Source organism: Papio anubis, chromosome 3, assembly GCF_008728515.1.
Source record: "Papio anubis isolate 15944 chromosome 3, Panubis1.0, whole genome shotgun sequence".
Lineage (NCBI taxonomy): Eukaryota > Metazoa > Chordata > Mammalia > Primates > Cercopithecidae > Papio > Papio anubis.
Window position 1 is genome coordinate 180,780,632 of NC_044978.1, and position 27,597 is coordinate 180,808,228.

Genomic DNA, 27,597 nt, shown 5'->3' on the forward strand with positions numbered 1-27,597 from the left:
AGCGCACCCAGGACGCGCTCCCAAGAGGCGCACCATTTTGTCTCTGCGAACCCAGGCCGGGAGGGCCCTGCTGGTTAGGCCTCCGCTGCTCCTGGAGCCCCACCGCCCCGCCAAGCAGCCGGACTCCGGGGCATCGGTGTGGGGCGGGCCGGGAAGGAAGGAATTCCAGGCTTGCCGAAGCCACCTACCCTTTGGGAGAGTCTCTTCTCTCTTCCCCCGACAGTTTTTTCCGCTGAAAAATGGGGGCGATGCTCCCTCCACCGTGCTTATTTGGCAGAATTAAGCAAAGCGGAAGCCCCAGGCCTGCGGTCACCTCCGGGAACGTGGGCGGTACTCGGGTGGACAGGGGCCCGGGGCTGGCCCTGGGAGGATGGATGTATCTCTCCGAAATAACCCGCATCGGGTGAAGCCGGCTTAACCCGTGCTTCCTCGCTGTGACCTAATGTAGGTAAGTCCGAAGTTTACCCCAGATCGGAGACAGCTCTAGGGTGCGTTCTGTTCCCGAACTTCCCGCTGCAGAAACGGGAGGAACTCCCCACCCCTTCAGAGCGAAGAAACGGAGGCACAACGAGGGATGGGGCCTGCCCCCAAGACCTCCGCCCAGGACAGAGGCTGGGCCAGAAGCTCCCACCCTCTTCTAAGGCCCTGGCTTCCCCAGGATCGGGCGGTGGGGGTGCCGGCTCGGTGAGGACCTGCGTAACATCGAGCGGGCTGCCAGCGGAGCCCCGTCGTTGCACTTCCTTACATACTGGTACTGAGCCCGGGAACTGGAGAGTTCTACCGAACTACAGTTGGCATTGAAAGCATCTTTCATTAAGTGCAAATATTAAGATATGCCACATCTCGCAGTCCTGTTTTGGCAGTGTTCCCATTTTTAAATTACATGCAAGGTCTTTAATAAAAATATGCGGCTCAGCCTCTTGCAGTTTCTTGGGAGCTCCGGGGTCTCCACGCCGCCCTCCACACATACACAGCCATTCAAACGCACACTCGAGCACACACCACGCGCGCGCACACACAGTTACTCACGCTCGGTCCAACACCCTCCTCGCAGCGGGGTAATTACAGCTCTGGCCGGAAGGTGATTGGCCAGCCAGTTCCTCATCTGGGCCCCACAGCCAATGGGTGGCCGCTCAGCCCAGGCCCCGCCCCCCCGGAGCGGGTGGCGCGGGACGGGGGAACTGATCACGCGGGGCCGGACCCAGCGCGACCCCCCGCCTGCGCCCGGGGCTGCCCGCCCTCGGCTGCGCCGCCGCCCGCGCGCTCAGGTCTGGGCAGCGTCTCCCGGCAGCAGCGGCGCTCGGGGCCCGCGCAGCGTCCTCGGGGCTCAGCGGGCCGCCCTCCCGGCCTAGCCCGCGACCCCCCCCGCCCCTGCTGGCCCCTCCCCCTCCCCGCCCCCAGTGAGGCCGCCCCGGCGGCGACCAGGACGGCGACCTGAAAGGCGAGCCAGGCGGCTGCCCGATCGGCTGTCGGCGCGCACTCGCTCCAGGCCCAGCCCAGCCCGGCGCGGAGGCAGCCGCCTGCCCGGCGGGGCCCGACGCCAGCGCTCCGGGTAGCAGCTCCAGGGCTGGCCCGCGCGTGCGCCCGGGAGCCGCGCGCCACCATCCCCAGCGGGGCCCGAGCACCCGGCCGAGCCCGAGAAGCCCGCGGCCGCGATGCCTGACGAGCTGACGGAGCCCGGGCGCGCCACGCCGGCCCGCGCCTCCTCCTTCCTCATCGAGAACCTGCTGGCAGCCGAGGCCAAGGGCGCAGGGCGCGCGGCCCAGGGCGACGGCGGCCGGGAGGACGAGGAGGAGGACGACGACGACCCCGAGGACGAGGACGCCGAGCAGGCGCGGCGGCGACGGCTACAGCGGCGGCGACAGTTGCTCGCGGTCACCGGGCCGGGCGGGGAGGCGCGGGCCCGGGCGCTGCTCGGGCCGGGCGCGCTGGGCCTCGGTCCTCGTCCGCCCCCCGGTCCCGGTCCGCCCTTCGCTCTGGGCTGCGGAGGCGCTGCGCGCTGGTACCCACGGGCGCACGGTGGCTACGGAGGCGGCCTCAGTCCTGACAGTGAGTGAGGGCGCGAGGAGGGGTGGGCCAGGCGGCGGGGCCCGACTTCCTCCCTGAGCATTTGCTCGGGGACTTCGGGCTTGCCGCCGCCCGTTCTGGGCCATTCTCGCCCTTCCGTGGAACGGCGTCTGGGCCGTGTGGGGCCCCCACGGAGCCCTGGTTGGGCTGGTTTGGAGGCCCACCCTCTGGGGCAGGAGCTCCGCTAACGAGGAGGTTTTGCAGGCCATAGCTTCACCCATTGCCGGGCTCCTCCGGTCCCAGGGAGGCTGGGCACAGGGGACAACAGGCGGCCAAAGAAAAGAGAAAGGAGAGTGAAAGAGGACAGGGAAAGATATAGGAGAAGGTGAAAAAGGCTGAAAAAGAAAATGGGAGGATGGAGGAAGAAAGGAGTGTGCTTCGAGAGAGAGAGTGGGGTGGGGGGAAGGGAAGATGCAGAAAAAAGAACCCCAAGGGTGATCTGAGAGATAAAAGAGAAGGAAGAGATGGAGGGAAAGGGAGACAAAGTAGCGTCAGACGTGGAAAAATAAACGGGGGCATTGAGCAGAGGGCGCAATGTTGTGGGGCTGGGGCTGGGGAGGGGAGCCTTTTAACACAGCAGCTGTGCCCCCGCAGACTCCCATTTCCCCTGTGCCCGCTGCAGACAGCCTGGGGCAGGGGCCTGGGCCTCCCTCTTAGTCCTTGAGGGGCGCGGGCTGTGCCAGGCAGGAAGGGAGCCTGTTCTGAAGCCCCCAGTCCAACCCCTCTCTCTTCTTTTTCTGCCCCTCCCCCTCCCTGCCTTTGTTCCCTGCTGAGGGCTCCAGACTGGGGCTGGGGACTTCTCAACCCCAAAACCCCTCTGCTCCCTTGCTTGGGTATCTGACCCGTTAGTTCTGCTTCTCCTCCCCAGGGTTCCAGGGTCACTGCCTCCCTTTTGGACCTGCCCTTTAGGAAGACCCCTGGGAGGAAGGCCAGGCAAGCCAGTCCAATCTCCCAAGCCCTGGCTTAGCCAGCCCCCCACCCCTAACACAGCCTTCGGACCTTGAGGCCAGCTGAGGACGTGGTCCCTCTGCAGGCTCTGGCTCTGGGATCCATGCTGTCCTCTGTGTGAATATCAGTGTATGCTGGGGAGTAAGTGGCCTATGACCCCCACTCACTCGTTAGACAACCCTTTCCATGTCGTGGAGTGTCCCCTTGCAAAAGGACCCACATCGCAACACTCACACTCAGGAAGTCCAGGCCCCCACCCCCTTCACGTGGACTAGAGCAGGGCCTCCGTGGTTTCCCAGAAATCAAGCGACTCTGTCTAGTGCCCTTCTGGGGGAGATTCTGGAAAGGGCTTCTCAGGGTGAAATTTGTTATCTGCTCATCCCTGGAGGGCATCCCCTCCTGCAGCCCAGGTGGCACCCCTGCACCTCTGCAGAGGTGGCTCCCGCTTATTTCGTGCCATGCGGGTTAGGGTCCCGCTTCCTCACCAGAGCTGACAAGTCAGCCTAGTGCCTTGTGACAGCACATGGCCTCTGTGAGTTTGGGGTATTGCGGGTAGGTAGGGACTCCCCAGATCTAGTAGCATGCACCACAACCTGCTCCCTGACTCCTCTGTGGGCGCCGTGAAGGCACACAGCATGGGGACTGGCCACGGGCATGAGTGGGATGTGCACACTCCTTGGGCACAAGGCACAGAGCTGGAACCATGCACAGAAGCCCACCAGTGTGTGCTCCCCGTGCATGAGCGTGCAAATGCTGCAAATACACTGCAAGCACACGCCTGGCAGAGTGCACAGCGTTCCAAGGGCCCAGGGCTAGGCCAAACTCTGCCTCCACCTCTAACCTGTCAACCAGGGCCTGCCCTTTGCACGGGAGGCTCCAGACCAAGGCAGAAAAGCAGCGGGTCCGAGTCAGCCTCCTCTGGAGCCCTGCAGTGGGAGGTGGCTGCCTTCTTCAGTCTGGGCAAGCACTTCTGGGTCCCAGCTGGCATCTGTAACCTGACATCATCCCTTGCCAGCCCTGTGGGTCTCTTCTTGTTTCTGGGAGATGAGTAGGGGAGCTTGGTACTTGGAACATGAACTCAGACACCCCCTGTGAGCTTCTCTACCCCCAAACCCATGAGGCTGAACCTCCAGTCTAGAAGGTGTTTGGGGCAGGGCTCAGCTGCTGCATGTTGCTTGGAGTGGCATGTGCCCGTGTTCCCTTTGAGCATGATTGTGGCTGGTGTGGACTTGCCTTGTGGGCACTGGGTCAGGGCTACAGGAATATGTGGTGTGGGGGTGACGGCCTCACCTGATGGGAGTTCTCTTTTGGGGATCCTTTGCATTGTTTTGTCCTCCTACTATGGAATGTTTCTATGCAAGCGGGCAGAGGGTGCGGGAAGAGGCCTACGAGCTCTTCTTTCCTCTGTCTGGGGGCCTTGGCGTGGGTCTGGGTGCCAGGTGGCAGGGGGTGTCCGTGCTTGTTTTTCGGTGTGTACATTTCTCGGAAGGACATCTTTCCTCTTGTTCAGGGGCTTCTGCGGGAGATTTGTGTGTTTTTCCAGGCCACCCGTGGTGCAGCTGGGAGTGGGAAGTGCTCACTGGGGTCAGCCTGCTTTTCGTGTGTAGTATTTTTGTTTCTTTTCTTTGCTCTGCATCCTTCGTTGTCCTCTGGCATGGGTGTGCGTTTGTGTTTGTGTGTGTGTTGTGGGGTGTTGGTTTAGAGCTGCTCCCTGGTCTCTGGGCTGCCTCCTATGGTTCTGCCTCTGTGTGCATCCCCAGAGCTGCTGGGTGCCCAGCCCTGTGCTGGAAAGTCTCCCTGCTTGTGGCTGTAGGCGACCTCAAGGTGGGGACGGCTGGCCTCGGTGACTGAGTCTGGTAATCAATGCCCTAGAACCAACGGTGGTGCCCCTCTCTCCCCTGCAGCCAGCGACCGGGACTCACCGGAGACGGGCGAGGAGATGGGCCGTGCTGAGGGCGCCTGGTCGCGAGGCCCCGGGCCGGGAGCGGTGCAGCGGGAGGCAGCGGAGCTGGCGGCGCGGGGCCAGGTGGCCGGCGCGGAAGAGGCGTCGGAGCTGGCCGAGGTCCCTGCGGCGGCGGGGGAGACACGCGGCGGCGTTGGCGTGGGCGGCGGCCGAAAGAAGAAGACGCGCACAGTCTTCTCCCGCAGCCAGGTCTTCCAGCTGGAGTCCACCTTCGACCTGAAGCGCTACCTGAGCAGCGCAGAGCGTGCCGGCCTGGCCGCCTCCCTGCAGCTTACCGAGACGCAGGTTAAGATCTGGTTCCAGAACCGCCGCAACAAGTGGAAGCGGCAGCTGGCGGCCGAGCTGGAGGCGGCCAGCCTGTCCCCGCCGGGAGCGCAGCGCCTGGTCCGCGTGCCCGTGCTCTACCACGAAAGTCCCCCTGCCGCGGCCGCCGCCGGGCCCCCGGCCACCCTGCCCTTCCCACTGGCTCCCGCCGCGCCCGCGCCGCCCCCACCGCTGCTCGGCTTCTCTGGGGCCCTCGCCTACCCGCTGGCCGCCTTCCCGGCCGCCGCCTCCGTGCCCTTTCTGCGGGCGCAGATGCCCGGCCTGGTGTGAGCCCCGCCCGCCGGGTCCTCTCCCCGCGACCCTGTGGACCTGTGTGGACGCGCGATCCAGCGGCAGGCACGGGGCGCAGGGGGCGTTAAGGGGAGGGATGGCCGCTCCTGCGGCCTTCTAGACACCTCGGGAGCGCAGGCCGAGAGCCTCAGCCCCTGTGGGGAGCGCCTCTAGAATGTAATGGGACGCCCTACCCAGTTGCCAGGCTGGATCCCCACTCAAACAGGGGGCAATGCAGAGACTGGGCTGCGCAGCCACGGCCACCCCCGGCCTCAGCAAGGAGCGGTCGGCCACGGCCACCCGGGGCAGCTGCCCTGAGGCCAAGCCCAGCACAGCAAAGGAAAACTCGGAACCGGCTGTCCAAGGCTGCGCGGTGACTGTCCCCACAGACTGCCCCCAACACTAAACGTCCTTTTCCTGGGACCCAGACAGCAGGCGGGCGGAGGGCTGCGCTGCCCCTCCCGCGGGTGCTGGTGGAGAAAGGACCTGGACCTGTGGGCCCATCTTCTCTTCCAGGAGCAGGCAGGCTGGGGCGCTCTGCAAACGTGGCGGCCTCTGGGTGGTTTTTTTAAATGAATCTACTTATTTGCGTATGGAATAAAAAGGGACATTTTCTGGACAGTTTCACTGCTTTGTGATCACGAGGGCAGGGACAGCTGAAGCTGCGGTAGGTGCCATCCCTCCTGGGAGCACCTTTCAGTGCTGACTGGGGACACCTGGAGCCCAGGGCTGGGCCAGGTGCAGGTGGGTCAGACAGACCCTAGCCGGAGGTGGTGGGCGCTGTGCCCCTCTTCTATGACACGCCACAGGGAACGGCCAGCAGCCGGGAGTAGGGAGAAGGAAGTGACAGTGGTGTGTCCGAAGTTCTAGAGCCTTGACTGAAACCGAAAGGCAGGAGCAGGTGAAGGCAGAGGCCGACCGAAGGCTGCTGGCATTTGTCACAGCGGCTCCGCTGTGTGGCGCCCCGTGTGCACAGCCCTTTCCTATCTCGTATGGAATTTTTCTTTGGGCCAAAACAAAGCCGTGACACTCAAGGTCAGGCCACTGTGCTCTTGCCTCGGGCCTTCCTCCTGGCCTGCAGTCTCTGGTCGGCTGGAGGACTCACGCGGTGGGCAAAGCTGTTCACGGCTGATGGTGATGGGCTGTGGAGGAGAGCTTGTTCCCTGTTCTGGGCCACTGGGGCCACCCCACCTCTGTCAGCCCCAAGCTGGCTGCTTTTGGGCCCTGCCTTGGGTGGGGGAGGGACACTGGTGTATGTTTGAGCTTAGGAGAAAGACGTTGTTCGGGTCTGAAAAGGTCACTTCCATGGCAGAATTGAGCCCCTAAGAAAACCCGTCTCCCTCCCATGCTTCACTTGGGTGCGGACACTCCCCAGGTGAGATGGGCAGCAGCCAGGCCATACGCTGGGCCTGGGGCAATCAAGGTAGTGCCAGATGGCCGAGGAGACAGTGTGGTGGGTCTGGGGTCCGTGCATCTGTGTGTCTCTACCATCCAGCTCCTGATCCAGAATCATGTCCTCCAAGTCCCCACCCCCACCCTGGCCCATCAGTTGGTTCCTTACTGTAAGGCCAGGGTTCCGGCAAGCCCAAGGGGCCTCCTTCAGCCTCTGGGCCCTCAGGTCCACACCTGTGGGTTCCAGGCCCTGCATCATGACGGGGTGGGCATTTTGAGAGATTCTTAGAGGGGGCGGCCATTCTTGGCCTCGAAGCAGCCCTCCCCCAAAACCCAGTCCCCATCCTGCAGGCTTGTTGCTGCTTGGGCCTCCTCCAGCCCTTCCCAGAATTGTGTCTGGGCTCCCTCCCTGCTTTGGGGTTGCCCCCCAACTGCTTGCCTGGCTAAAGCAGGAAGTCCATTCTCACTCGGTTTCATCTGGGAGGGCCTCAGGTGAGGCCTCAATAAAATGAAATGAAAGCTCCTGGCTGCGGCCATGAGGGGCGAGGGGTGTTACAAGAGGCCCCTCGTGGCTCCTCAGGCAAAGTCCAAACCCCCTGCCCCTTCCGACTCCTCTCCCCACTGGGCCCTCTAGGCCTCGTACCCCTGACTCAGGCTTCTGGGACCCTCACCTTCTGGGCTTCTGTCGCTTTTGTGCTGGCCTCACCCGGTCATCGGACACATCACTGAGTCCAGGAAAGGGGCCAAGGCACAGCCGGCGACACCGCAGAGCCTCGGGGCCCCACATAGGCTTGGCAAGCAGAAGCAGCAGCAGCAGCCTCTCCTTTTGAAGTCCAGGAACTGTACGCCCGTGGCACCACCTCGGCCTTCCCAACGGCAATGCTGCTCGGGACTGGCAAGGTCTCGGGCACTTGCACCATGAGGTTGCCTGCCTCCTCCCCCTATTTGAAGGGGGTCATTGGAGCTCAGGCTAAAGAGGTTATCGCTGTGATGCAACTGTTTTATCTGACTGCTTCTGACCGACGTGGGTGTGGTCCCAAGGTCGCATGGCAACTGCAGGGCACCACTGAGCGCAGTGGTGGTGCCAAGGTCTGCGGGCAAATCCCCTTACAGGTGGATCAGTCAGCACTGGAGCCCTTCACAGGTGGCCGTAACCACTCCGGGAGCTACCTGACTCCGGGCCACCAGGAAGCTGGAAGGGTGAGGGCCCTGTGGGTGCCGGTTTTTGATTGACCACTCTGGCTACTGGGGAACCATGGAACCGGTCACCAAGCTTAGTCTTGGCAGCCAGCATCAGAGGGTGCAGGGTCTACACAGTTCAAATGCAGGGCAGATTCGGAGAGAGTGGATGTGTCTTTCAATAGAATTAGTTAAAAATCGGGTTGGAGAGAGTCTTATGGGCCGCGGCTCAGGGCTCACCCTGGTGGGAAGGAGAGAGCCATGAGGGAGCCGGCGTGGGAGGAGGCGACCGTTCCCGAGCTTAGGGAAGGGCTGGGGCCTGGAACACTGTAAGAGAGAACAAAGCTGGATTAGGCCAACTGGGCTCAGGGAACCTGGCTCTGCCCTGTTATCCGTGGGGCTCTGGCGTCTTGGGGCTGGCACCGAAGGCAGAACAAACCAGAGAGAAGCAGTGTAGGACTCGGAGCCCACGGAGCCCTGGAGGGTGCACAGGACCAGACTGGGGGTAAGCCTGGCCCCTCTGAGTCCTAAGCTCCAGGGCCATCGATCGCGGGTGCACCTCGGGCGTGCGCGTTGGCTCCACCGCTGGCAGAAGATGAATGGCTTCGATCTGTCTCCACCACATGCGCCATGCGCCCTCCCGCCTCGCGGGTTCCACCCACCACCGCACCCTCTCTGCACCAGAGGCTGGATTCCAGCCACCCTGAGCTGCTCAGGGCTTCCAGTTGCATAGCTCTGAGCACCACTGGGTGCAGCGGGCTCTGGACATCCTGGACACACTCCTTTGCTGGACCCAATCCGACTTCCCCATGACTGTAGTCATGCTCCTTCTCTTCTCCAGGCCTTGGTTTTCCCACCGCACGCCTATGGTGAGGACTGGGGTCTGTAATTTGTAAATGCCGGGCCTTCTGTGATTTGAGTGAGGCCAGCAGGACATCCCTCCCCAGCTCCTAGGGCCCACGCTGTAGTGGGACTGGAGGGTGACCCACCTCCTCTGGGCCTCTCAGTGCTCTAGGACTACAAAAGCTGAATCCCCACTGGAGCTGGCCTGAGAGGTAGGAAATCAGCTCCCCGTCCCCCGCCAGTGTTGGGCATCTGGGACCTCCGAAGGCAAAGTCCATACCTGGAGCACCAGGAAAGGCCACTACGGTGGTGTTTGGGCATGGGGGATGTGCTGTCTGGGCTTAAGGGCCCTGTCCTTGGGAACTGACTATTGAGCAGAGATTCCTAGCCTAGCTCAAATTCCACAGGGATCGTAGCTGCTGGAATCCTGGAGGCCGAACTGGGCCTGCCCCATTTCCCCCAGGTGGTGGCACCGCCCTTGGCCACTCCAGGCCCTTGACCGAGAGCGCAGGCAGCAACCTGCGGGAGGGCTCTGTCCTCCCGGCTTCCTCCAAAGCCACAATGAGAGACAGACAGATACCCAGGCACTGCCCTTGGAGGTGTCGATTCCCCCTGCGCTCCACCCAGCTTGGCCTTTGCACTCCGAGCCCTCATGGGACTCCGCTGCCCATCGACTCCCATTCAGCCGGGAGCACCATGAGAAGATCCTCCTCATCAGGTGCAGGGGAGGGGTGCCCAGTGCCCTTACCCATCCGCGTGCAGGGAGGCTTCCCAGATCCTTGGCTCTGAGCCCACTCCGAAGGCAACCCAGCTGGGCGGAGGCAGAAGGCGCTGGACCCTGGCGGGGTGAGCAGCACGAGGGAGGTGGGAGAGGCCGGGTGGGTTTCGTTCCCTTTCTGTCAGTGCGTCTCCCCCAAGAGTCTTTCGTGGCCTTCCGCCCCACCTTGCAACTGGTTGGAAAGGGAAACCGGGGTTCTACGAGGGGCAGGAATTCTGGGGCAGGGTGGCACTGAGGCTCCCCGGCGCCCTCCTCCACCCGCCTGCGCCGTGCGGTGCTGCTGCTGTTCCTCCCCGCCTGTGCACTCATATGCTTCATACCCTTTGGCCCCCCTGCCCCTCTGGTAGCCAGAGTGGGCATGCCTATCCAGGGTCCCGCTAGGAAGTGGGGTCGCAGCCGCCGGAAATTCGTTCGCCAGAAGTGTCTACTGGACCCGCCGATCCCCAGGTCCCCAGGGCGGATCACCCAATGAATGGCTGCCCTGCAGGGAAACGGAGAGGTGGACACCCCTTCACAGGTGGGCCGAGAGGGGACAGCCCTGTTCTCACAGAGCTAAGCTCTGCGTGTCATGCACGGAAGGACACACAGGACCAGGCGCCAAGAGGGCCCCGACAACAGCGAAGTGGTGGAGGAGCCAGCCTCACCGTCTGGGGAGCAAACGGCCCTCGCCAGCTTCGGGAGCCGTGGGGCTGAGATTTTATTTCTTATTACAAAAGTAATAGTGCTTTTTATTATCTGGACATTGCAGCAAAGTTCAAATGGAAATCTGTCTGCACGTCCAACATCAAAAGCCAACTGCTTTTGAGTGTGGATTTACTGAGAATTGTGACTTAAGCCGTATTGTTATTTTTAAGAAAGTTATTATCAGTGAAAATGCATTTATGTATTCCCTAGTGAAAATGTGTCTGTGTTTGCTTTATAAGGCGGCAACAAAAATAAGTTAATAAAAATAAAAAGAGGCCAACAGAGGGAACTAGATTGGTCAGGGGTTAAGAACTGTGGGATAGGGGTGGGTACATGGGAATTCACTTGAAGGCTCCCTCGATTTTGTTTTATATTTGAAAATTTCCATAATAAAATGTTTCAGAAAGTGACTACCAAGAAACATTAGGGGTATGTGCTCCGAGCGGCTGAATCTCTGCCTGGGGGCTGTTTTGGTTGCAGGTTTATTTCCGCCCAATCGGGGTCTCACTTTGGTCCAGCTTGCACTCTGCTTTTAAAATTGTTTTTCTGCTTAGCTAGAATGTTCGCATTTAAACCCATTAATGTGCTATCTGTAGAACGATTTCAGTCTTAACCCTTCCTCTTTTCCTCGCAGCTTTCCCGGCCTCTGCCTCTTCTCCACTGGTCCTGGTGCCCACTCTGGGTTCCCCCACCCAGGGCACCTGGCGCTGGGGCGTCTCCTCCGATGGGGGGGCCTCAGACCGCGCCAAGGACAGACCAGGGAGGACGGAGAAGGGCTGACGGATCCTTGGCGCCGCCTCCCGGCCCGAGTCACCCACGCGGACGCGGTTCCGACTTCGCTGCAGGGTTTGGGAGGTTGCGCGCAGCTGCCTCCTCTTGGTCCCGGGTGCGTGTCTTTGGTTTTCGGGCACTTCCTTGACGCACTTGGCGTGCCTGGTCTGCAGCGCCCGATCCACGCGAAAGGTGCGTCCCGCTTGGCAAGAGGTTGGGGCCCTGGATCCCGGGGCTCTAAGGGTCCAGAGAGCCGCCAGGGAGCGGCGCAGAGGTCCCTGGAACAACGGCGCCCCAGGCCAGAGCTGTGGGCCTCCTCGGGTTTCGCCAACCGCCAGGGAGGGCGCCTGGCGGACAGTCCTGAAGTGCAGCCTCGGCCGTGTCCACGGGGCTCCGCCTGCGCTGCTCCGCGGTCCCCTTCGCCTCTCTTCTCCCGATGCTCCTCTGCTGATCTCTCCTCTCGGTGCTCGAGGATCCCGCCCGCGCGTGCGTCTGCCCTGGTGGCCGCGGCTCTCCAGTGGTTCCCTATCCCTCCTTTCCCGGGCGTGATTCTCCCTACTTCCGACCGGCCCGAGTCGGGGTCGGGGAGACCGGGCGTGTTTATTTCTTTGCGGAGAGGCTTCTTGGCATAGGACGCGGGAAGCGCGGATTCCGGGGCGCAGCGGCACTCTGATCCCAACCTGCCCGACCCTCCTGTGCCCCGCGTCGCCCGGTCGGGCAGTGGGAAGTCGCTGCCGCGGCTTCTGGTCCGGGCCCTCCCTGCCCCGCTGGGGCCCTGTTGCCAGGCTCATCCCTGCCCGGCCTGCGCTTCCCAGCAGGTAGAGGAAAGCAGCGGCGCCCGGGCCCGCGGGGCTGCCGGAGCTAGATGGAGTGGAACCCGGGCAGTGGCGCCAGCTCCGCTGTGCCCGGGACCCCGCGGACGCGGCGCGGCCCCTCCTCTTCCCAGTCTCTGGCCGCCTGGGACCTTCCCGGCTCGCTGCCCTCCGGGGCGCCCCGCCCCCTCCCCGCGGTTCCGGCCCCGCCCCCGCCCTGCCCGCTGGCGCCCGAGCCCCCGCCCGCCCCCGCCCGGCTCACCTGGCGTCTCTCTGGCGTCTGGATGTCTGGCTCAGCCTTCGGCCCCGCCCCTCGGTTCTCACCTCGCCCCTTCTCGCTCCCCTCCCCTACCCGGTCCCTTCCCCCCTCGGGCTCTGCAAAGCGGATCTGTCCGGTCTTCCCACCGCCACCCCGAGAAGGGCGTTGAGCTCAAGCTGCGGGCAGGGCCTGGGGCTGTGGAGAAGGGAGGCGTCTGACCCGCCCGGGCCTCGTTAGGCTTCTAGAAGGAAGCGGTGTTAACCCGAAGGCTAGAGCGGAGCGAAGTTCGAGGCGCGCAGGTGGAGACAAGGCGGGCCGCCTTGCGTCTTAGCCCGTGGCGGGGGACGCGTGTCTCTCTGCCGCCTGGTCCCTTCGGGTTGAGACCTTCCCTCCCCACTTTTCGTCGGGAAGGGTTAGATTCCTGGACGGTGCAGTGCCTACACTGGCCCGGTGTGGCTTTGGGAAAGTCACTTCACCTCTCTGAGCTCGTCTTGCCCATCTGGGGAGTGGTCATCGTAGCAGGGGTGAAGGCGGCGCGATGTAATGACGGGAGCGAGGGTTCGTGGCTTGCTGCTGTGTACATAGCCTTCCGTGTTCCCACTCAGCACCCACCAAGACCCGCAGCACCTCCGAGGCGCTCAACGCACGGGTCGGTCCCCTCAGCCTGTACCCGGACCCCTGCATTATATCGGTCCCAGCTGTCTTGGCCCCGGGCATAGGAAAGGTCAGGGGACGCCCCCACTTCCGTTCGGCGCGCAGTCATGCTCTCACTGGGGCACCAGGGCAGCCACGCCGCGCGCACCCAGGGGTGTCCAGGCACCAGGGCCCTGCTGGCCCGCGGACGCGTGCGCAACGGCGCTCCGCGAACTCCGCTGCGCCCCTGGCGCAGTCCGCGCTGTCTGCACCGCAGTCGGCCCCGTTGGGGCTCTGCCGGTTGCTACGTCCCTAATGGGGACCCAAGCCCTCCACTGCCACCACGGGCAGTTGTGCCTCCTTGCTCCCAACCACACGGTTGGTCGCGGGAACTGGGTATCCAGAAATGGACACAGACCCAGGCCCAGAGCCGTGGGCCACTGCCCGCGCCTGCTCTGGAATGACTAATGGCCCTTCCGCCTCCCCTGGAAGCTTTCTTCGGGCCGGGAGCTGATCAGCCCGTCTTGTTCCAAGGTATTTCCACGATGACAAAGGGGCGAGGGTATGTCCCCATTCGGTCCCAGTGCGACTCCACGTCACACAGACCACGCACGTGTGTAGAAAAGGCAGAGGCTCTGTCCCGATTTCTCCATGGGGGCAATGACAGGGCGAGGAGGTGAGGATGCTGAGCCCAGCTCAGCCCCTGGTCTGGGTGAGTGGGGGAGGGTGCCAGCCCCGGAGGTCCCGCACCCTCCCCACTTCCTCAAGCCTCCTCTCCCTCTTCCAGCGGGCTCTCTACATGGGGGTCTCAGAGACGGTACCCTTGTGCCCCCAGGCTGCATCTCAGAGGGCCTCATACTGTGGAGTGCCTTTTATTTTTTGGAATTTTCTAAGTCCCGCAGGCTTTTTCTGGGACTGGGTTGGAAGCGCCAAGCCAGCTCAGACCTGTAAGGCCCAGGTTTCAGGAGGGCTGTCAGTCGGGACTGGAGAGATCGCGCTAACGGGATGGTGCTGACATGCTGAATTTGGGGTGACTAAAACTGTTTATATAGACAGGAGTCCCCCATATTTGCCTAGGGTTCCTCACATCCTGGAGGGTGGCACTGTCAAGAGGTGTGGGATGGGGGGGTGTGCCAGCCTTGGAGTGAACCCGCCTCCCCAGCAGACCCTTAGCCTGCTAAAAGAGACCTTGGCCAACCCCATCTCACCTGTGCCCATTTTACAGATAAGCCCAATGTGGCCCCAGGAGAGGCAGAGGTGGGCTACTCAGAAGCCAAAGCCACCGGCCTCCTTCCTCCCCACTGCTCCTGCACCCAGCAAGGGGTGGGTCCAGCCAGGAGGGCGCACCCCACCACAACAGGTGCCCCAGGAACCAGAGGGATTATTCCCTCCCCGCCCTGCTCCGCGTGACGAAGAGAGGAGGGAATGGGAGGGCCCAGTGGAAACCGAGTCTTTGAGGAAGCTCGCCCACCCCAGTGTCCCCCCAGGACCTCCCAGTGGCGATCCTCCGAGAGTTTCATTCTCGGCGGGGCCCAGCGGAGGAATGTACTCAGGACCGACTTCAGGACCTTCGCTTTTCCTTGCCTGGAGCTCAGCGTCCCTAGCGGGCCCGGGGCATTGGTGTATGTGTGCGTGTCATGGTGCCAACCTCTCCCGGCCGCCAGAAGCAAGGGCCCGGACGCCCGGGGCCCTGCGCTCAGGGGGCACTCCCCGCCTGACGTCCCGGCGAGGGGACTGGTCAAGGTAGGGGTCGGGGCCTCTCCGTCCTGCATGGACTTAGGTCTCCTGACGGACTCAAAGGAGCTCAAATAGACGCCTGGGTCTTGGGGTCCTGGGAGTTCTTGGGAGTCTTGCTGCCCCTGGCCCAGAAGCGCATCCCCAGCCGCGCCGTCCTCTTTTCTTCTGCGAAAATTTCCTGAGGCTGCTTCCTTTTGCCCCCTAACCCCTCGGTGTGTCCGTCTCGCTCTTTCTCTGCCTGTCGGCATCTCTTTCTGCTTCTCCAGACCTCTCCGCTTCAGTTTCTCAACCGCTCTCGTGGTCGCCGCTGCGCCCTTCCCAGAGCGCTCTCGGGGCTCCAGCTCCGCGCGCGTAACCGCAGCGTCAGCACATCCGGGCCTCGCTCATTTGATTTGGGTTTGTTTCTTAAATCGCGAAAATCCATTTCCCCCAAATGGGCGGGGGCCTCGCCCGGCTGGGGGGCGGTCGGCCTGCTGCCCCCTCCCCCACGCCGGTCCCCGAGGCCCGGCATTGATCCCCGTCTTACAGTACATCGCATTAGCCCTAATGGCTTAGCTGATGCTTCAACTTCTTTTTCGTTAAAAGCCACCCCTCGGCTTCACCCCTCCTCCGCCGCCTCTCCCCGAGCGCCCGAAGCCCTGTTCTCTCAGGACCCACTGGCCCGTAGAGACGCGGCTTCTGGAAGTGGGGCCCGGGGCTCGGCACTGCGCCTGTGGATGACCCTGGAGGAGCGCACTTCCCCGGGCAGGGGCAGGGGCAAGGAGAGGGGGAGGGAGGGGCTGCGGCAGTTTGGGATCCTCAAAGACCTCGAGTCCCCTGCCGCGCAAAATGCACGATTTAGACACAATCCAACCAGAAAAGTCCAAAGATGTTTCTCGAACCTCCAGACTCAGACCCAGGGCAGAACCACGGGACGATCCGGCAGCTGGGAGACCCCTGCGTGCTAGCAAAGAGGCTTCTGGGCTGCGGGTTCCACAGGTCGAGGGGGGCCTGAAGCCGCGCCCCGCCGGGTGCGGAAACTCGGGGTGAGACCTGGGAGGCCCGGTGCAGCAGGGAAGCCGCGGGGGAAGGTGGAAGGAGGAAGGGGAGGCAGTCCCGGACCCCGCCTCCTGCCTCCTACCTGGGTAGGGGGTCCCACTGGCAAAAAGAATGCCACTCCCGGCGAAGGCCTCCGCCGCCCGACCCTCCAGGACTGAGGCTCCGACTGGGCGAGGCTGGCGGCCTGGAGGCGGCTGCAGGGGAGGAAGTGGGGACGGCGTCCAACCCCATCTGCCCCCGACGCCTCCTCGGCGGCTGCACTGCGTTTAAAGGAGGAGTTCTCCTCGCAAGGAGACTGTTCGTTATTTTGAAAATTCAGAAAATACAAGCACTGAAAACAAAAGGCATCCCAAGTTCGACTACCTGGAGAAGCCAGAGTTTCAGTTTGTTTTTGAGACAGGGTCTGCTGTGTAGCCCAGGCTGGAGTGCAGTGGCGCGATTAGGGCTCACTGCAGCCTCCATTTCCTGGGCTCGAGTGATCCTCCCATCTCAGTCTCCGAGTAGCTGGGACTTCAGGCGCGGTCACCACGCCCGGCTAGTTTTTATTTTTTGTAGAGAAGGGGTGCTGTATGTTGCCCAGGCTCGTCGTGAACTCCTAAACTCAAGTGGTCCTTCTGCCTCGGCCTCCCAAAGTGTTGGGATTACAGGCTTGAGCCACTGCGCCCGACTAGAGTTTTTGATAAAGTTTTCCCCCTATGATATATGTATTTTTTTAAACAGGCAATGCATCGCCAAGGCACGAAATTCGAACGTATAACCGGTAGAAGATGGAAACCCTCCCTCCCCTCCGGCTTAAAAACGGGAGGTGAATGGCCAGGCGCGGTGGCTCACGAGGTCAGGAGATCGAGACCATCCTGGCTAGCTAACACGGTGAAACCCCGTCTCTACTAAAAACACAAAAAATTAGCCGGGCGTGGTGGCGGGCGCCTGTAGTCCCAGCTACTCGGGAGGCTGAGGCAGGAGAATGGCGTGAACCTGGGAGGCGGAGCTTGCAGTGAGCTGAGATCTGGCCACTGCACTCCAGCCTGGGCGACAGAGCCAGACTCCGTCTCAAAAAAAAAAAAAAAAAAAAAAGGAGGTGAATGTACTGAGGGAGAAAAGTGCAAATTTAAGAGTGCAATCGGAGGAATTTTGATAAATGTACACACCTGTGTAGCCACCACCTGAATCCCCCATTTTTTAAGAAAGAAAAATGCCTACGTAGACGCCTAAACTATTTAAATCCAGGGACCTAGTGCCCCCTTCTTCCTCCCCTTCCCCTGCCCCGCCTCTTCTCCTCCTCCTGGTCTTTATTTGTACCAGAGCTCCTCAGCACACAATTTAAAGTATCCTTCACTTCTACAAAGAGCATAAACCACTCCCAGAAGAGAATCTTCATTCCACCCCCACCAGAGGACACAGCTGTCAACCCTGCCAGCTCTTTCTGTTCCTACCTGCCTCTGTATTTCTAAATAGGACGCTTCTGCCATGATTGTTTGACACATTTTTTCGGTTCTTTCTTTCTTTTTTAAAAGGAATCTATCAACTGCCTATGGCCTGTCTGGAAGGTAGGAAGTTCACTTGGTCACATGCCACTCAAAAGCACTCAGGGCCCTTCCCTCCCTCTCTCCCTTGGACTGAGCTGAGACGGGTCCTAGTGCTCACGGTGGCTTCCCATGAACAGCCTGCACAGCTGGGCGTGCACTGCGAGCACATGTTTGTTCTATACTAGTGGCCTTTTCCCCTTGGTTTTCTATGGTCCTGTCATTCATCTGCCCCCAAGCTCCCTTCCAGCATGCTGCTGTCGGCTGGAGGGAGTAGATCCCCAGGGACCCACCACATTGAGTGGGGAGGTGAAGGGCAGGCCGGCCCCCTACAGGAACCTCCTATTTCCAGCTTCCTCTGGATCCCGCTTTCAGAGACCAAGTCCAGAGGCTTCTGTGGATCAGCAGGCAGTTTGGCTCTCACTCCCAGCCTCTCACACTCCCCAGGCCCTTCCCGCCCCCATGTGAACCTCCTCAGCTGCGGTGGGTGACATTCCCAAAGATACTTGAGCCTTTCTTTGTGACTTCTGGGTCACATTTCATTCCCAGTTCACACCTGCGAGGGCAGATGCATTCCCAAGCACAGGCTGTGAGTCTCCAAGGGTCCTGGCCACATCACCGGGCTGCAGAGTGTCCTGGAGGGAGAATCCTTGACCAGCCTCCAGGAGGCTCTCACTGAATGAAGCCCTGCTAAGTGCCAGGTGAGAGAACCTTCCGGACCTCCGCCAGGACTCCTGCACTTGGTGGCTCATCCGGCAGCTGGCCATCCGCCCAGGGCACTCACCCCGATCCCCAGGCTCTGCTAGGAGACCCCCGCCCCCCCCCCCCAACAGTCTCGGGTCCACCCATCATTGCCTCCCTTGCATTCCCTGACGTCATGGCTGTTTGTCGTCTGACTTTCTTGTGAGACTGTGAGCTCCTTGGGGACAAGATTCAGGCTGTGCCATCCCAGCAAACTACTCAGGGCTGCAGAGGTAGGCATCATCACTGATAAACGGGTGAATGAGACAGCAGCTTCATCCTCACCGCCGCCGCTCAGTGGAGGTCAGCCTTGTGTGGCCAGTTAGCTGAGGCTTGAATCCAGGTCTGTAAATTGAATCTAACAGTGTGGGTCTTCCTGGTCTGTGATGAGGCTGGAGCAGGAACCTGACAGGCTCACCTGCATGGAGTCCACCGGGAGAGGGCCTCCAGGCACTGGGGGAAGCGGAGGTGGGGCATGGGCGTCACTCCTGTACTTGGCTAAGGGATGGTTGACTGCTGGTGTCTGCTGTGTGGGGACTCACTGTACTTATAAGGACACCTGTGTTTCGTGCATAAGAAGGATGTGAGGGAAGAAAGAAGTTGAGTGCTTCTCATGTGCTAGGATTCCCATTGTTCACTGAAATTGTTTTGCACACTTCTGTATTTGCAGATTTAATTTAGGATGTAGAATGTATCCCTCTCTGTGATTATAGCTACAAAGTAGTTTGAAGTGTGCTGGATGATGTTGGACTTACTACTGTTACTTTAGACTTCATGTTTTGAATGTTTTTCTTTATATTGTACTTAGGAAATAGGGTTCTCCAAAGAAAGAGAATCAATAGAATAGTCAGACAGACAGACAGACAGACAGGGAGTGCGTATGCAACTTAAAGAAATTGGTCCACATGATCGTGTGGCCTGGCAAGCCCAAAATTTGTAGTGCAGGTTGGCAGGCTGGAAGTTCAGGCAAGAGCTGATGTGGCAGTGTTGAGGACAGATTCCACAGGGAGCAGGCTGGCAGCCCAGGCAGTGTTTGTGTTGCAGCCTGGAAGGGAATTCCTGCTGCTTCTGGGAACCTCAGTGTTTGTGCTTCAGGCCTTCAATTGATTAGGTGAGGCCCACCATCCAATGACCAGTCATCCACTTTCCCCAGAGTACATTGATATTAATCCCACCTCAGAAATACCTCCATAGCGACATCTAGACTGGAGTTTGACAAACAGCTGGGCACCACAGTCCAGCTAAGTCGGCACACAGCATAACCACCGCAGGTGTCCAGGCCTCAGTGTGAAATTTAACACCCCTCCTTGATATAAACACACAGGAATGTCCCAGCAGTGATATTTTCACTGGCATTATGGCAAATGTGTACCTTGATTTGAGCAGGCTTTGTGAGTGTCAGGCTCTTCATCCCATTCAGGTTTCCCCTAGCACCAGCCTGTGTGGGGCCCGGGCCCTGTTGGTGGATAGAGCCCAGCCCTGGGCACAGCTGTTACCCTCCAGGGCTGGCCGACAGCCCCTGAGCCTTTCCCTGGAGGTGTAGCAGGATCTGCCAAACCCCCGCTGCCAGGCTGCAAGCTGCTGGAGGGCAGGGACATGTGCCCTTCACATCAGGCCTCCAGGACCCATTCGAGGCGGGGTAAGACAGGGAGAAGTGGTGGGCGGGGATGGACAGCTCTTGCTCCCACACCATGAAGGGATCAGCAGGAGGGGACAGCAGGGTGGGGCCATGGGTTGGCTCAGGGCACACACTTCCTCTCAGGCTGGTTCAAGATATAAAGGCAAAATCAAAAAGCTTTATAAAAAGATTAAAAATACTCATACATTTTTATCTGATCTCAGGGTGAGGAAAGGGGAGATCCATTCTTCCCCCCTCTGTTTTTTTGAGATGGAGTTTCACTCTTGTGGCCCAGGCTGGAGTGCAGTGGTGTGATCTTGGCTCACTGCAACCTCCATCTCCAGGGTTCAAACAATTCTGTCTCAGCCTCCCAAGTAGCTGAGATTACAGGTGCCTGCCACCATACCCAGCTAATTTCTGTATTTTTAGTAGAGACGGGGTTTCATTATATTGGTCAGGCTGGTCTTGAACTCCTGACCTCAGGTGATGCACCCGCCTCGGCCTCCCAAAGTGCTGGGATTACAGGCGTGAGCCACCATGCCTAGCCATATTCTCCCCTTTTGCCTTTTACTAATTGAACCCTTCTGCATTTCAGTTGGACACTTAGCTAAAGACTACATTTCCCAGACTCCCTTGCAGCTCAGCCTGGTCACATGATGAGGTTCTGACCAGTGGGCATGAGATGTGCAGCCGGCAACATTTGGATCTTTGTCTTCTCAGGAAGTTGGGTGACCCTCAGACTCTCCTTCCTGGCTGCCTGGAATGGGACTGTGATAGTCAGGTGAGGACAGTTTACTTAGAGCAAAGCAGAACCTTGCATAGAAGGAGCCAGGTCCCTGGTGACCTGGGGCAGAGCTGTCCTACCCGCTGGACGGTTTACCAGCTTCACTCATTTGTTTGTGAGAAACAAAACAAACTTTCTGTCTTGGGTGAGCTACCATGACTTGGCTTCCATTTAAGAAATAGGGTCAATACCCTAATACAGGAGGCCTTTGTAAACTGGGTCAGTCAGAATCTGTGTTTGGCTGCTGACAGAGCACTGGCCACAGCAGGAGGTGGGCAGCCCCGGGCTAGTGTGGCCAGGAACCCAGGGACTCCTTCTATCTTGCTTTTTTTTTTTTTTTTTGCCATCCTTAGTGGATAGGTTTCATCTTCCAGGTCACAGAATGGCTGCTGAAGCACCAGCCCTCGCATTCCCCTTTTATTCAGGAATAAGGGGAAGGGCAAGAGGCAAAGGTGGGCCTCCTCTCAGCTTTTAGAGATAGCCCAGAAGCCTCTTTCACTGATTTCTGCTTTCATCTCTCTGGCTACCCCTATCTTCAAAGAGTTTTGTTGCTAAAGCAGAAGGGACAGTATGTCTTGAGAGGCAACTTGGAAGCCCTGCACAGAGGGGAAAATTCACAAAAGAGAATGCTGTTAGCTTTGGCCACAAAGCACCAAAACCAGGACTTGTAAAGCCTTTCAGTTGCACCAGTGCCCTGGTTCTTCCCCAGCCCCGGGGGCTGACTCCCCATCTCCCCTGAGCTCAGACACAGGGGTGGGGTGCGTCCTGTCCCCCACACCCAGGCCCCGGGCGTGCAGCCTCCTGTGAGGCAGCGTGGTGCAGAGCAGGGAACCCGGGCATTGGAATCAGGCCAACCTGGAGGAACTCCCAGCGCAGAGGACTGGGGTTCCCTGGCTGTGTGGCTTTGGGCAAGGCTCCCAACCTCTCCGATCCACCACTTCCTCATCGGTCACAGGTGCTCAGAAAACGACAGCCAAGGTCGTTACAGCTGCTCTGCGACAAAGTGCAATGGGGCAGATGCGGGGCGTGAAGGCCTGGGTTTCAGGCGGCTCCAGCGGGTTCCACGCCTCCCTGCAGCCGCATTCACTGGATGTCTGCCTTGCTGGCTGAGCCCATCTGTTATTTTTCTTACAAATTGCCACTCAGTTGGCTTCACCCAAGGCCTGTTACCCAAAATAACGTGAGTGATTGCCCAGCGAATGCAGGGTCAATACTCATCACGCTCTCCTTGACCACAGCCCCTCGGAGCCAGGGCTGGGGCTTGGAGGAGTCAGGAGAGGTGGAGACCCTGCATTGCGCTCCCACCGCCGTGTCTGGGGACGAGAGGGGCTGCCTGCCTGGGAACCAGCTTGAGCCCTTTATGGTTTCCTGTTGGTGCCTCCTTGGCACAGGGCACAGGTTCAAGGCCTTCCCGTCTCTACCTGGAGCTGTCTCCAGCCTGCTGCCCGCCCTCGGGGCATGCGCGGAGGAACATGTGTCCCCACAGTGCCCGGGCCTGGGCTGCTGGTGGGAATGATGGTCTTTCCAGGACGGCAGGGAGGCCCACCCCACTGGGAAGCAGGAGGGAGAGTCCTTGGACTTGGGAGTTGGAGTTCAAGCTCTTGTTTTATGATGGCGAAATGGAGGCCCCGAGAGGCCCAGAGACTGACCCACAGGCCCGTGGCAGATTCGTGCCTGAGATGACCGTGGGTCCCAGGCCTCCTGTTTCCCTTCCAGGGCATCCTGGCCTGAGGCCCACGGATCCTTTGGTGATCCATGAGTGGGCCTCAGTGGGTCTTGTATCCAGCTGATGTGTCTGTGCTTTCTACAGAGGGCCCTTGGATGGCATCAGAGCTTACAGGGTGCCCCGACCGGTGATGAACCATGAGAGACCTTCTAGCAGTACCGTGCTGGCCGCCTTCGCTTCTCAGCTGCCCCTCGGGGCATGTTGTGCCCCACCGGGAGCCATGGAGGGAAGCTGTGGGAATGTCCACCTCTGCGTCCTGTCCTGTCAAGGTCCTGGGTCTCTCCCAAGCTGGATCTAGGTGGTCCCTGGGCTCAGGCTGTGGGAAAGAAAGCCTGGGATGGGAGTGGGGGCCATTCGCAGGTCTTTTGTTCTGCCACGAAGACCCGAACCCTCTTCAGATCCCAGCCTGTCCTTCCCATGTCGTAAGGGCCCCAAACCAAAGGGGGCCCTCAGACTTGGGTCAGACACACAGGGTCTGGTGTCCATGCTCAGCAGCGATGGCTCCTCGGGCAGCTGGCTCAGGTACTCCAAGCCTCCGTTTTTGTGTTTGCAAATGGGAATGCCGTTCAGAATTCCAGAAGCTAGGCACGGGGGCCCAGAAGTGGATTCCAGGGTCCCTGCCCTGGGGGAGCCCAGTCCGGCCAAGGGAACAGCTGTGTCTGGAGAAGCAGTGTACTCTCTGGGGCACCCAGCACATGAGGGCACCGTCCTGGAGACCAGAATTCCGGACAGCGCTGGCAGCAACAGTCCCAGCCTCTGAGGAGCCTGGGTGCAGCAGGAGCGATGCCAGATCCAGACCAGGAGCGGAGACCGAGTCGCAGGGTTGGGTGAGTGGAGTGGTGACGCCCTCCCGCGGGGAAGGGCAGGCGCTAACACTGGTGTTACAGGGAGACGGAGGGGCAGGTAGCCGGAAGGATATTCTGAACCGAAGGGATGGTGTGAACAAAGGTAGGAGGTGGGATAGGGTGTGGTGGAGGCGATCCTGGATGAGTCATGTGTTGTGGGGCGAGGTGCGGATGCTGTGGGAGCCTGAGAGGCCTGGAGTCCAGGCAGCTGGCCAGGGAGGGCAGCAGAGGCCAGGCCTGGAGGAGGGCACAGCCTCCACCCCAGCCAGGAGCCTGGGCTTAATCCTGCAGCCCGAGGTCAGGGTAAAGGACAGTGCTTGGAGGGGCCACGATGGGCTTCAGCAGGGCCAGTGGGGACTGGGGTGGTCGGAATGGAGACAGCACCTCCAGGAACCCCACCAGAAGGAGTCGGGGCAGAGCTGACCACCCCAAGGTGGTGCCCGGGACTCCCACACTGTGCAGAGGCTCCCCACAGGCAGGTGGGTGCAGGGAGAGGTTAGCTCTGAGGGGTAGAAATGTGAGGGTCAGGAGAGTGCTGGGCTGAGCTTGGGGCTCCTGGGAACCCCTACCCTCTTCCCAGCAGTCTGCAACCTGGGTGGCCCGCCCTTCCACTCGTTACCCAGCCCCAGCCAGCACCCCGTCTACCTTCACTCATTCAGTCAACAGACTCACTGTGTGCCCATCGGGTGCCAGGCTTGCCACGTGAGACACTCTTTGGCACACGGGTGCGCTTAGGGGGTTGTGGGACTGTGGGAGAAGGAGGCCCAGAGAAACCAACACCCACAGGGCTTGGGACACACCCATGGCCACTTCCTTTGTCACCTGCCCACCTGTGTCCCTCCTATCGGGTCCCCCTGACAGGAAGCAAAGGCAGAGAACCCTCATCTGAGGACTCCAGGCTGAGGATGGAGTTAAGTGACAATGGTAGACCACACCCGATGCCTGTAGGGGCTGTTCCAACTCGGAGACCTCCTGTGAGGGTCCCCATTTCCTCTTGCCCCACCCAGCAAGGGCAGAGGCTTGGAAGAGAGGGAGAAAAATCCTGGGGGTTGCACCCATATGGGCCTGATGATAGTTGAAGACCGCACGCTGGGGCCGGGAGTCCCCAGGAGAGCTGCCCTGCGTGTCTCTGTGCGTGTCCTGGGGCTGCCAGGACCAACGGCCACAGGCGGCGGGTTTCAGACAATTGAAATGTTTTCTCTGCAGTTCTGGGGACCACAAGTCTGAGCCCCAGGCGTCAGCAGGGCTGTGCCCCTCCAGAGGCTCTAGAGGAGAACCCATCCTGACCCCTCCAGCTTCTGATGGTCACCAACAGTCTGGGGCTGGAGGCCACAGGGTGCCAGCCGAGTGCCCACCTTCTCCTTGGCTTCACACTGCCCTCCCTCTAGTGAGTCTGTGTCCAAAGTTCCGTTTGTCCTCATACACCACTCAGCTTGGGGTAGGGCCCTGCCTGCATTTCAGCTTGCCTACCTCAGGAAGACCCTATTTCCAAATAAGCTCCCGTTCTGAGGTACTGCCGGCCAGGAACTCCCCAAACACATTTTGGGAGGACACAGTTCAGCCCATGACAGCTGCCATGGTTGGACCCGTCTCACAACCTCATGAAAAGGCTTCATCCCGCGCTTCATACGCCCATTTCACAGATGGGAAGATCGAGGCTCTGAGAGAAGACGTCCACGATGGAGCAGCGGGCAGGGGGAGGAGGCCCACCCGTCTCAGCCGGGTCTCCACCCCCACAATGCTGCACTCTGTTCAGAGAGGAGGAATTGCTCCTGCCGTAACATGAGCTGGACAGGAGACCCTCTGCTGGATACAGCCCACCTTTTCACAGAGGGAATATTTTTCTCTTCGTAGTTGGAAGGTGAGGCTTTGGGCGCTGTGCACAGAGGGCCAAGTGTCAGGGACTCCAGGCCCTTCCCTCGGACAGCAGCCTGTGGTCTTCGCCAACCAGGAAAAGCCCTTACAATGTCTCCTTGCTACTTGTCCTGGGGTAATCTTCTGACCTGGGTTGGGTGTCAGGCGTGTTGGCATCTTGCTTGGTTCTAGTGGCCTGCAGATCTGTGTTCCTGCAAGGCGTATCTGAAAAAAGGGGGACTGGGGAGCCTGGTTTAGGTTGGTCTAGAGCAGCTGGCACCTCCAAGCCTGCCTGGAGCAAGTGCCAAGCTATGGGCCCAGCTCCATCCACATGCTGTGTGACCCAGGCAACTTACTTGCCTTCTCTGGCCTCAGGTTTCCTATTTGTAAAACAAGGGGATTGAATTAGGACATTCCAAGTACTCCGCCCAGATAAGTAAAAAACAGTCATAAAATTTCCACAAACTCTGTATTTCCATTTTATCAAAATATTATAGGCTTTAAGGCGACATTGTCCAATAGAAACTATGACTGTGAACCACATATGTGATGTAAATTTTCTAGTAGCTACATTAAAGAAGAAACAGGTGTTAATAATTTCATCCAACATGTTCAAAATTATGTCAGTATGCAATCAATATAAAAATATTAAGATGCTTTACATGTTTCGGACTCTCTTTGGAGAGCGCAAAAGCATGCATTTTTTACTTACAACACATTTCAATTCAGATGCTGAAATTTTACTGGAAATACTTTATCTGAATATAGCTATCGTAACATTTACAGTTGAGAAAGCAGATTCTTAGACAGAAGTTGTTCCAAACATACTTCAATATTGTCCAGTAACTGAATCGAGTGTCGAGTTTTAGATTCAAAATTCGGTTCGCTGAGCTCAGATGTCACCCTGGACCTGGGGCTCCAGGGATTCGGAGCCTGTTCCAGTTACCGTAAAACCTGGAGTATAGGGAACTCTTTGATTCCAGGTCAACTTAATCCAGCCGCTCTCAGCTCAGGTCCTCTCCAGAGCCGCTCCAGCCTCCCCCGAGGTTCTTCCTATCCTTCCCATTCCCCTGTTTCTGAATCCTGTTTCTTTATTCTTGTGTCCAGAAAGCAATTTCAGAGTACCAACTATATGCAGGATGTAATGAAGGAGGCGGTATAGTCAGGGCAGGTCTCATATCCTGGAAAGACTCGTATCTGAACACCGCCAGCTCCACGGGAGCCTGTTTCCACATCTGTGATCTGGGAGCCCTCAGCCCTGAGCAGAAGCATCTCTGTGGGGACAGAGAGGGGCGGTGTGCACGTGTCCAGTGTCTGGCCGATGCTCCTTCAGGCCTGCCTGCACTCAGGACAGGAGTTCTGCTGGGCCCAGCACCTTCTGAGGAGCAGGGCTCAGTGGCTTCCGTCTGTTGGCCGCATCCCGTGATAGAAATAGCTCTTTGCAGATGTGGCTTCACCATGAACAGCATTTCTCAAACCACATTCCCAGAAGCATCTTGCTCCTCCTGGTGTGAACCAGGAATTCTTAAGTCAAAGATAATCTTGGGAGACATCAGATCAAACGAAGCTCAGTGGCTTTTTAAATTAAATTAATTAAAAAAAAATTTTTTTAAGACAGACTGTTGCTATGTTGCTCAGGCTGGACTGGAGCTCCTGGGCTCAATCCTCCCACCTCAGCCTCCCGAGTGGCTGGGATTACAGGCATCCCTCACCACGCCTGGCTCAATGGCTTTGTACTTTTATTTGCAGACTTTCTCAGAGCCCTTGATGTGACAATGCAAATGGTCAGGGAATTCCCACTTAGCCAGTGTGTCAGCAACCCTGGACCTGGCACTTTGAGGCAGGAGCTGAATCATACTCATTCCTGTGTCCCATGTCACTTTTGCACACAGGGAACCCCTAGCTGGCACCCTGCCCTCAGGGGGTGCCTGGCAGTGTCCACTGATGAAAACATGGGCTAAAAAGAAGCACTAAAACAACAACATGCTGGAGATCAGGGGAAGGGCCAATTATTTTCAATCAGCAGATCCAGGAAGACTGCCTGTAGGAGGAGACATTGGAACTGAGCATGAAGGATGGGCCTAGAGACCAGGGTAAGGGGTTCTGGGTACACGAAGGGGGCATTCACAAGCCCAGGAGGAGCTCTGTGTATGGTTTGATGCCCACTGGGGTGAGGGGTGAGAGGTTTGGGGTTTAGGGTGTGGGCAGGGGAGTGCGAGAGGGGGAAGAGGCAGGAGACCTCCTCAGGACTCATGGGGCTGCAGGTGGCACTTCACCCTGTGGTCAGTGCCACTCACCCCAGGGCCACTGCATTGGAATCCCAGGGGAGCCTGTTACACCTGGGCTCCCAGCTTGGTCCTACTGCACCAGTTTCTGGGAGTGGGAACCCCTATGTTGACAAGTTCCCAGGGGAGTGCTAGGTCCCTGTAGTTTGGAGACCACTCTGTGAGCCAGGTTTGGGTTTTGAGCCATGTGGCTGGCAGTGGAGCATCACGGATCAGCTGACACCTTGTGCAGACATGACTAGTGCTCCCAATACCTGATTTTCCTCCCCTGCAGGCACACAGAAGATTACACTTCAGCCTGTGCAGTGCAGGGAGGGGCAGGTGACCGGCACTGATAAATTCAAAGTGAACAGAAGTGACAGAGGGAGCCTCAGGATGGTGGAGAAGGCCACAGGGACTGGATGGTGCAGCCACAACATGGTGGAGCCTTCGTCAGCGTGGATCCCCGAGTGACCACGTGGAGCAGTGTTCCCACAGGGGGCACTCAATGTGAGCAAGAAATAAACCTTAGTGTGTGCACTTA

General features: G+C 59.4%; 1 protein-coding gene across 2 annotated transcripts; it reads left to right on the plus strand.

Moving 5' to 3' along the window:
* Positions 1–1,436: 1,436 nt before the first annotated feature.
* HMX1 (H6 family homeobox 1) lies at positions 1,437–27,597 on the plus strand. 2 transcript variants are annotated; one of them, XM_031664754.1, is made up of 2 exons: positions 1,437–2,049; positions 27,349–27,597. In XM_031664754.1, the coding sequence occupies exons 1-2, from the start codon at positions 1,656–1,658 to the stop codon at positions 27,525–27,527; spliced, it is 573 nt and encodes a 190-aa protein (XP_031520614.1). In that variant the 5' UTR covers positions 1,437–1,655; the 3' UTR covers positions 27,528–27,597. The 2 variants fall into 2 exon arrangements, with proteins under 2 accessions (XP_031520614.1, XP_003890907.2); XM_003890858.5 differs by lacking the exon at positions 27,349–27,597 and adding an exon at positions 4,920–6,191.

Coding starts and splice junctions, on each gene's coding strand:
- HMX1 (XM_003890858.5), top strand. CDS start 1,656: ATGCCTGACGAGCTGACGGAGCCCGGGCGCGCCACGCCGGCCCGCGCC. Junction 2,050..4,919: donor AGGCGGCCTCAGTCCTGACA/GTGAGTGAGGGC, acceptor TCTCCCCTGCAG/CCAGCGACCGGGACTCACCG.